The 9,157-nt window shown below is 46.1% G+C and overlaps 1 protein-coding gene across 1 annotated transcript in view; it reads left to right on the top strand.

The window, feature by feature from the left end:
* Nucleotides 1-8,901, top strand: part of CDH20 (cadherin 20) — a 201,546-nt gene extending 192,645 nt beyond the window's left edge. The window contains exons 10-12 of the mRNA XM_029921542.1: nt 2,042-2,253; nt 2,374-2,857; nt 7,329-8,901. Coding sequence (XP_029777402.1) covers nt 2,042-2,253; nt 2,374-2,857; nt 7,329-7,834 — 1,202 coding nt within the window. The 3' untranslated portion in view covers nt 7,835-8,901. The remainder of the gene's footprint in view (nt 1-2,041; nt 2,254-2,373; nt 2,858-7,328) is intronic.
* The last annotated feature ends 256 nt before the right edge of the window (nt 8,902-9,157 follow it).

The raw sequence follows: 9,157 nt of genomic DNA, 5'->3' as shown, positions 1-9,157 counted from the left end.
GGGAAGAGGAAAAAATAGTTACAAACAGAGAGGGAGGGAGAGACTCCTAAGTACAGAGAACAAACTACTGAGGGTCGATGGTGGGGGGAGGAGGGGGAAATGGGCGATGGGCACTGCGGAGGGCACTTGTTGGGATGAGCACTGGGTGTTATATGTAAGCGATGAATCATGGGAATCGACCCCCAAAACCAAGAGCACACTGTATACTGTGTAACTGTATGTTAGCCAACTTGACAATAAGTTACGTTTAAAAAGAAGAAGAAGAAGAAAGTGAGTAAGCATTAAGAATAGGATTAAAAATTGGGAACTGTTTTAGGAAAAAAAAAATGTGTCACCTTGGAAACAAATAATGCTTCCAAATGGGTTACTAAAACCCTGGTTATCATATTCAACAAAATCTTTACGAGTGACTGCTACATACGAGACCCCTTCTAAGACCAGACTTAGCAACACAATGATCTGACCTTTTTTATTGAACCTTAAATAATTCTGAGATCAAGAAACATGCTGTGTTAAGTAGGCATGATATAGTACTTTTATGAAATTCAGCTCTGGTCAAGCTTTCTACAAGTCTTTCAACCTAGCCTTGATTAAACTGAAAAATAAAAATAAAACAGAATTCTGCTTGAGAAAAACTTGGTTTCTGGAAAAACAAAATTAACACTGTGAAACAGAATTAATAATACTTAGCTCCTAAATCTGGATAAACAGAGAAGGAGGTGGGTTGTACAGTAGGAAGAAAGATTATTAATATAATCCTCAGGTCGGCAATGAGTTGCTATATTCCTCCACTTGAGAAGGAAATACAAGAGGAAAGGGGCCTGCACCAAAGCAGGAAGGGATTCCCACTGGCTGGGTAATGTTCTAGAGTTAGTACCACTAAACTAAGTCATTATGCAGCACAATAGAAAAAATGTATATGTGGAGTCAGAGAGGCCAGAGTTCAAATCTCAGCTCTGCTACTAACTAACTCTGGACAAATTATATAATCTCTCTTAGCCTTAACTCACCCACTGTAAAAGGGTCAGATTATTGCTGTCTCATCAAATGTGAAAATTAAATGAGATACTGCATGTAAAGACTAAGTATTTGCACATAAGCACTCAGTAAACCGTAACTGCTACCATGAAAGGCAGGGAAAGGAGGAGTTGGAAGGGATGATGGATTCATCAGAATTGGCTAGCCTGTGTTGCAGCAACAAATGGCACAAAAATTTCAGTGGCTTTAACACAACCAAGTTAATTTCTTGCTCACATAAAGCCGACTGTGGGTCTGAGCAATGAGGACAGCTCTCCACATAGCTTGGTGTCCCGGGCTGCGTGGATCTCCATCTTACACGATCCTACACAACGCCACAGCAAGGCAGGAGAACAGAGACCCACGCACCAGCTGTCACGTGCTTCTGCCCGGAAGTGACAGGAATCACTTTCGCTCATGTAGCATGATCAAAAGCAAATCCTGTATAAATGCCAGAATTTAGGACAGCAGAAAAGTATAATCCTTCACTATGTCCAAGAAGGGGAAGAGAACCGGAAATGTTGATAGTAATAATGTTTACTTTGGTTAGGCTCTCAGAAGTTTTTGTGAAGTTCTAGACTCTTCCCCGTGAAATGTAAAACACATCCAGAGGACTTTCCACGTTGATATTAGCTTTGAGAGTCACTGCCTGCATGTCCCACCACATCTCTTACTTTTCTTCTACTAAAAATGATCTGACTCTGCAAAAAATACATGACTTATAATTCAAACCCACGCGAGGAAACTTGAAAACACAGATTAAAAAAATAAAAGATCCCAAAACACTACATTAGGCAAATATAAATATAAACACACACACCCCACCTTTGTGGAAACACATCAAATAATTTGGCTAATCCCCTTTAAACCGGGAGAGAAAAACCTAGTGTTGCTGATCAGGAATGAATTTTCACCACGTTCACATTAACTGTGTACGCGCAGACCACCAAGGAGGGGGGAATAACAGGGTGTATCACTCGTGTGATTCGCGGGTTTCAAATAAGCTTCTGCTTAATAAGAGCAGGTTCTTCAGAAAGCGCAGGAGCAGTTGGTGACTGCATTTCAGAGACAGAAAAGAAAACAGCAAAAGGCGCGAATCCCAGCCAAAGTGGCAAAAATAAGCAGTCTGCCACAGCCAAGGAGGCTCGTCAGCACTCCTTTCCGGGAGGCACAGAGCAGCCCCCTGGCCTTGGAAAGCTGCTGAGCGAGAACAGGGACCACAAGTGGCCAGTGACTGTTCGTCTGTATCAAGTTTTCACAGGAACGTTTCAGTTACATCTGAGGTCCGACGGTTCGCCCTGGGCACTTTATGTCACGGAGGGTAAAACAGACTCTCTAAAAGGGTTTCTCTCCTAGGCCTCAGGGTTTTGCCTAGAAGCAAGGTCCCTGAATTCAAATGCCCATCTAGACAAACCAGAAGTGGCTGTCACTAAATGCCTCCAGGGAATGTATGACCACCCCCAGCTGGCCATCCCCCCTCCCAGCCCTGCCCCCCTGCTTTCCTCAGTCCGAGAAATTAATTCCCGCGTTGGTTCTGCCAGTTTCTTGCTCTCCCGGTTCTCAATCCTGGAATCCCTGTCGTCTGCAGATAACACTGCCCGGGTCCTCACCAGGCGGTCGGGCTTCCGGCAGCAGGAACAGAGCGTCTTCTTCCTGCCCATCCTGATGGCGGACAGCGGGCAGCCGGCGCTGAGCAGCACGGGCACGCTGACCATCCAGGTGTGCAGCTGTGACGACGACGGCCACGTGCTGTCCTGCAGCCCTGAGGCCTACATGCTCCCGGTCAGCCTGAGCCGGGGCGCCCTCATCGCCATCCTGGCCTGCATCTTTGTCCTCCTGGGTGAGCAAGCGGTTCCTTTCCCCTCCCCCCCACCGTGGGGTCCTGCGGGTGCCCGCTTAGCTGTCATTCTAACGCAGCGGTTCAGCCCCGCCCTTCTCCACCACGCTTACTGAAGAGGTGCCGGTAAGGCTGGGAAAGAGTAAGGAAACCGAAGACAGTCCCTTCCCTCGACGAACTCACTGCCTCTTTGGCCAGATCAAAGCAAATCTACTTATCTGGCATCGACGATCACGGGCCAGGGTCCCTTTCCCTGCGCTGGGATTGCTAACACAGACGTGTCCCAGCCTTCCCAAAGCTCACTTCAGAACGAACCAAGTTCATTTCAACACCACAAAATCAACATGAAATTTGGGGCAGACTATGAGAAACACCTTTCGAACCCCTTCATTTCAGATTAAAAGTAGTAAATTACAGAGAGATAGTGACAGGCCCAAGGCCAAAGGTGAGAGGCAGAGCCGGAAGTGACCCTACAGTGCGTATCCCTGTATCTGAGCGGTAAAGGCTCTTCTCCTAAATGTTCATCCTCAAATTCCGGAGGCGGTGTTACAGAGAAGAGGGACAGGGTATCCTGAGGGGTCAGGAGACAAAGGTGGGTGTCATTTTGAGCAAGAGGTTAGGGGGTGCGTGGGTGGCTCAGTCGGTTAAGCGTCAGACTCTTGATTTCGGCTCAGGTCATGATCTCACGTTCATGGGTTCCAGCTCCACATCAGGCTGTGTGCGGGACAGTGCAGAGCCTGCTTGGGATCCTCTCTCTCCCTAAATGCCCCCTCCCCCCCCCCACACACACACACGTGCACGCTCTCTCTCTCTCTCTCTCTCTTGCGCGCTCTCTCTCTCTCTCTCTCTCAAAATAAATAAATGTAAACAAGGTAGGGCGGGCCTCACTGAAAAGGAGACCTTTGAGCAGACACCTGAGAGAAGTGACAGAGTGAACCCCATGGATTTCTGGGCTCCAGGGGCATCAGCACGCCTCCGAGGCACCGCGGCCATCTAACGAGGGGCAGAGACTACACAGGGCCCACAGGCTGGCGTGCCACCTGCTGCTGAAACACAAAGATGCACTGAGAGGCTAGCGGGAGAGCACTAGCGAGGGACAGGATCCTGTATCCCTCCTCTCAAATCACACAGCCAGGCTGCCGCCCGCCTCCCTTGCAGATGAGGCTACTGGAGCAGTTATTTTTTAACTCAACACTCAAAAACAAACAATAAAACACCTAAACTAACTCTGGAAACCACAAAAATATCTGTACATTTACCCCAACTCTTCTGATTGAGTTAATTCATTGCACACATATTTTGCTTAGGAAAAAGGAGACTTAATAGAGAGTAACATTATTGGATGTGGGAGAACTCCTAGCATTCCAGGAGGAACAAGAGTACAGCCCTACGGGTTTACATTGGAATAGATATTCAGAAATCCACACAACCCCTTGATCCCTGGTTTACCTATACACCACGAGACTGAGGCGACCAGAGAAGGAAGGTTCTGACTGTAAAATATCAGCACCTGATTGAATTTCTAGGTCGGTCTATGGAATATGCTTCTCAAAAAAAGTTTACAAATGAAACGTGGTTTGATTTTGTTGTTTTAGTTCAGTGCTATATGAAGGGAGAAGTAATATAACTAACTTTCTTAAGTCCTCAGATCCCTGGATGAGAGGGAACTGTTTGGTTTCTGCTCCCAGGCTGCACTGACAAATAACACCATCCTGCAATTCCCTGATTGTCCATAAGATGGCATTAGGAGTCCTTGAGTGCAGAACAGGATAAACTCCAAGAGGCCTTTTGAAAGACCCTGCTCCTAGGAGAAATTTCCAGACTGGCTGTCCCTACTTCTATCTTTGGAAAATGTCTACATTATAAGTTCACCCTTGCCCACAAAGAGTAGAAAAAGCCATAATTACAGAAAGACTGATTTAAAAAGACACACAGAAAGGCTCTCAAGCCAGAAATGGTATCCAAGGGGCAATTTATATTGTGCTTCCCAAACCCATTATGTCTTATCTTTTGAACTGTACAGAATAAATAGACAGTTGTCAGGAGTTAAACCGAGCAGGGCTTTATATACAATCCTCACAGTTTTAGCCACTCTTATTTCTAAGAATGCACATTGTAAATTAAATATAATTCATAAATCTGAGTAAGATTCAATTGCAGTGGATCTGTCACCAAAATTCACTTTGTGGGCAATTAAATAAACATAATTTTGACTTTGCAGGATTTTCTTCTTGTCTCCAGTATGTATCTACTTCCTAAAAAATCCCATGGGCCCTTTGGCCCTTTAAGTATTATAGAACAAAACACCTCTAGAACAGATTCTCTTTTGTCAGGGAAGCCTTTCAGCTGAATAGGACCATGTTTCCCAGAATATGATTTTCAGGGCATTACCCAATACTTGTTATTTAAATCAAGTTATCTCAAATATAAGATAATTACACCTTATTTTGTAAGACACATGTAAGATATCTGTTAAGATAAATGTAAGATGGACCAGGTCTATGAGCTGCTTCATTCTCTAGCTACAGAATTCTTTCCAGCAGATATTCAAAGACTTTTCTAATTTTGCTTTCTAGCATTTTCTAAAACACCACCCCTACCATTCTAAAGTAATCTATGTGAAGGTTCTCCAATCCCCCAGGAAGAAGGACCTGGCCCTGCCTCTGTATTCTCTTTGTAATCCTTAGAACCCTATGATAGCCCTTAACACTGCCTGACTTGTATCAATCATCAGTATCTATAATATCCTTAGATTACAAGCTTATAAGAGCAAAAATCATCAATGTTGTTTCGCTATTGCACTGCATAATGCCTAAAAAGTATTTTTAGTAACTGTTTACTGAACCCCATAAACACAGCATGTTCTAACAGAACCCCATTTATCCAGCCTGCATCCTTCCGGATCACACAGCAGCCTCCCACACCCAGGTTAAGCCCCTACTTGTTTACAGCCTTGTTCGTCCACTTCTCTGAAATCACACAATCCTGCAGCCCATGAGCTGTATTCTGGCACACAGAGAAAATATACAAGAATATATCACCGTGTGCATTTTGTCGCCCAAGCTATTTGGGAATAGACTAGGTATATTGGTAATAGACTAACATTATTAAATGCAATGTACAGAAACCACATTCTACATTCAAATCTTTTAAAACATTATTGTGAATTTTTTAATTCTGTTCATAATCTCACTGGGCATACAACCATATTCCATTTTTCTCCCCCTTGGTAAACTGCAGTTTTATTTTGCAGTGGTGTCAAGCTGTTCACCAGCTGTAACAAAGCATATCAAGGAAAAAAAAATCAATAGCGGTTCTACAGCTAAAACCTCAACACACTTCCTGGAAAACGTTTTCAGTTACAGAGATAAACAGTTCAATGGGATTATCTCTATCTCTCCCTTAAGCCCCAGCGAACACATCCTGGAAAAAAATACATTTGTTGGGATAAAATTTTATCCAAATCTGCAAGGGCACATCTAACAGCGCAGTGCTTCTTTGATAACATGATGAATTATATAAAATGTCACTGCTCATTCCCTCCCTTCCATGAACATCACTGGGTCCAGAGAGTCACAACCACCGCCTTAATGGAAGGCTTTCTGAGGAATCTGAGTTTATGGGAAAACTGCCGTCACTTAGACTCGGTTTTCTGAAAGAGGTATAAAAAGACTTAAGACTTTGGTGCATATTTAGCCTATGTCTATATGCATCCCTATTAGTGTATGATATTTACAGAGTAGAATCCTATTAAGATACTAATTAAAAAAAAAAAAAAAGGCTGTGGTCCACCTACATAACAAGATTTCCACGCTATAAGACATGTGTACTGAGCACAGACTCCATGCCGGGCCAGGATGCTTTGTGCTTAGTTGACGGGCCTGTATTTTGGGCGGCTGGCTGTACACATACACCCACACAATTTCAAAGCAACACGCTTATGCAAAGAGACTTTATACACAACTTCTTGAAACCGGACCACCTGGACCTTGAGAGCTTGTTTGGAGGTTCTAGCAGGGGAGCGCAGCTACTCGTATACCCTGGACCGAAGAACGGTCCTCCTCTATCGGGGAAGGCCGTCCTCTTCGACCCAGCGCGCAGCTTCGGGAGGGACGCACATGGAGCGGTGAGGGAGGAAGGGGACACCCGCCTAGCCAGCCAGATCAGCCGAATCAACCCTGGCGATCAATGGGGTGACAGATGTCGCAGCCAGATCGCCCTCACATCCCTAACCGAACCACTTGGAAAACCGTAAGGCTTTCATGGGCCTGGAGTCTCCACCAGGCCTGCAGAACGAGTGAGAACCAGGGAGCCCCTGTGGTTTAAAGCACCCAGACGCCGTCTCTGAGCTCACCACTCAAAGAAACGCTTCCCATACCTGCGGTCACTCGCGGATCGCTCATGTCACGGCACATGCACACACACACACAGCAGGGGCTCTCGGGTAAACATCCTCTCGTCTGTTTCCTGGCAGTGCTGGTGCTGCTCATTCTGTCCATGCGGAGGCACCGGAAACAGCCGTACATCATCGACGACGAGGAGAACATCCACGAGAACATCGTCCGCTACGACGACGAGGGCGGCGGCGAGGAGGACACCGAGGCCTTCGACATCGCGGCCATGTGGAACCCGCGGGAGGCGCAGGGGGGAGGCGCCCCCAAGACGCGGCAGGACATGCTGCCCGAGATCGAGAGCCTCTCCCGCTACGTGCCTCAGACGTGCGCCGTGAGCAGCACGGTCCACAGCTACGTGCTGGCCAAGCTCTACGAGGCCGACATGGACCTGTGGGCCCCGCCCTTCGACTCCCTCCAGACGTACATGTTCGAGGGGGACGGCTCTGTGGCCGGGTCGCTGAGCTCCCTGCAGTCGGCCACTTCGGACTCGGAGCAGAGCTTCGACTTCCTGACGGACTGGGGGCCCCGCTTCCGGAAGCTGGCGGAGCTCTACGGGGCGTCGGAGGGGCCGGCGCCCCTGTGGTGACGGAAGCCGGGAGGCGGGCGCGCGTCCAAACCTAGACGTTCTCGGTGGACGCTCGCCGTGCGCGCAGCCAACCCCACGAGCAATACTGTGCCGGAGAGCGAGAAGGGGGTGAGCGGCGAAGGGGACTCTCTCTGGATCAGCTTTACTTGGTTACATTAAGTTCTCAACAGGAAACACAGGAAGAGGGGGGCAGTAACTCCAATTACTTTTCTTTTCTTTGTCCTTTTTTCTTTTGAATTTTTGCGACCCTGGGTGCAAGGGCTTGGAGCCCAAGGTTAGGTTATGGCGGGCCTTGGTCCCTTGGCCACCCGCTAAGAATTTCTGGTCTTACATACACAGGTGGCGACTGAAAGAAAGTTTGACTCTTGTATCCTTTTCTTTCTCTATTTTCCTTTTTTTTTTTTAATCTTACTTTATTTTCCATGTAAGAGTTTTGCTGGCTCATCAAACCGCACAAACCAACCCACACAAAAGAACACTGAAAAATTGTTATTCGGTGAAATTAACCTACTTGTCCTGGGATGGATGGAATGTCTTCGAACCCTTTTGAGACAAGGTTAAGGCGAATCGGCCTTGCATGATGGGTGGGTGGGGGATGGGAGAAGAAGAGGCATTGACTTTGTGCTCAAGTTTAAAGGCTGAACCAAGAGTTGTTGGCATTAGGATGACTCCAACTCCATCAAGTTAGAGTGCCCTGTTTCCTCGGCTCTTTAACTGTGCCCCTGCAAAATTGTTCAGAATGAAACCAGAAAATCTGCCTCTTTTGCACTGTAGATGTCTCTTCCATGTGCCAAATGTGAAGATTAGATGCTACAAATGAAAGCCAAATAAAAAGAAGTATCTGATAAAAGCATGGGTTAGAGGGCTTTCCTAATCTGTGTGAGGTCAATCCAAGGGATGTTTACATACTGTAGATAACCTACTTGAACAAAAATCAGTATTATAGAAAATAAATGGATGTAAGAAAATTACATGTATAAGTTTTGTATATTTGTTAATAATTTTGGTAATAAATATGATGTACTGCATCTCAGTACCCTAGCACTTCTTTTAATAAAAGCTAAATAGAAGGGAAAGTCTATTGCCCATTTGTTTAATTGCTGAGCCCAGAGATGGCTTTGTGATCTTGACTTGGCCTCGGGGTCCTGGGGCTGGAGCTGATTCATAAGGCAAGGGCAGCAACAAAGAAGTCTGAGGCTATGCATTCCTTTTCAGTTGCTGAACATATGATTGTTATGGTTCCAACCATTAAGCTTTTCATGAACACTCTTCATTCCCCCATCTCTGAAAAGAGTTAAAGAGTAAAGGATGGTTTGATAACAT

The sequence above is a fragment of the Suricata suricatta genome, chromosome 14 (genome assembly GCF_006229205.1).
Source record: "Suricata suricatta isolate VVHF042 chromosome 14, meerkat_22Aug2017_6uvM2_HiC, whole genome shotgun sequence".
Classification (NCBI taxonomy): Eukaryota; Metazoa; Chordata; class Mammalia; order Carnivora; family Herpestidae; genus Suricata; species Suricata suricatta.
Note: the sequence above shows the minus strand (reverse complement) of the source record. Positions and strands in the feature narration are given on the sequence as shown.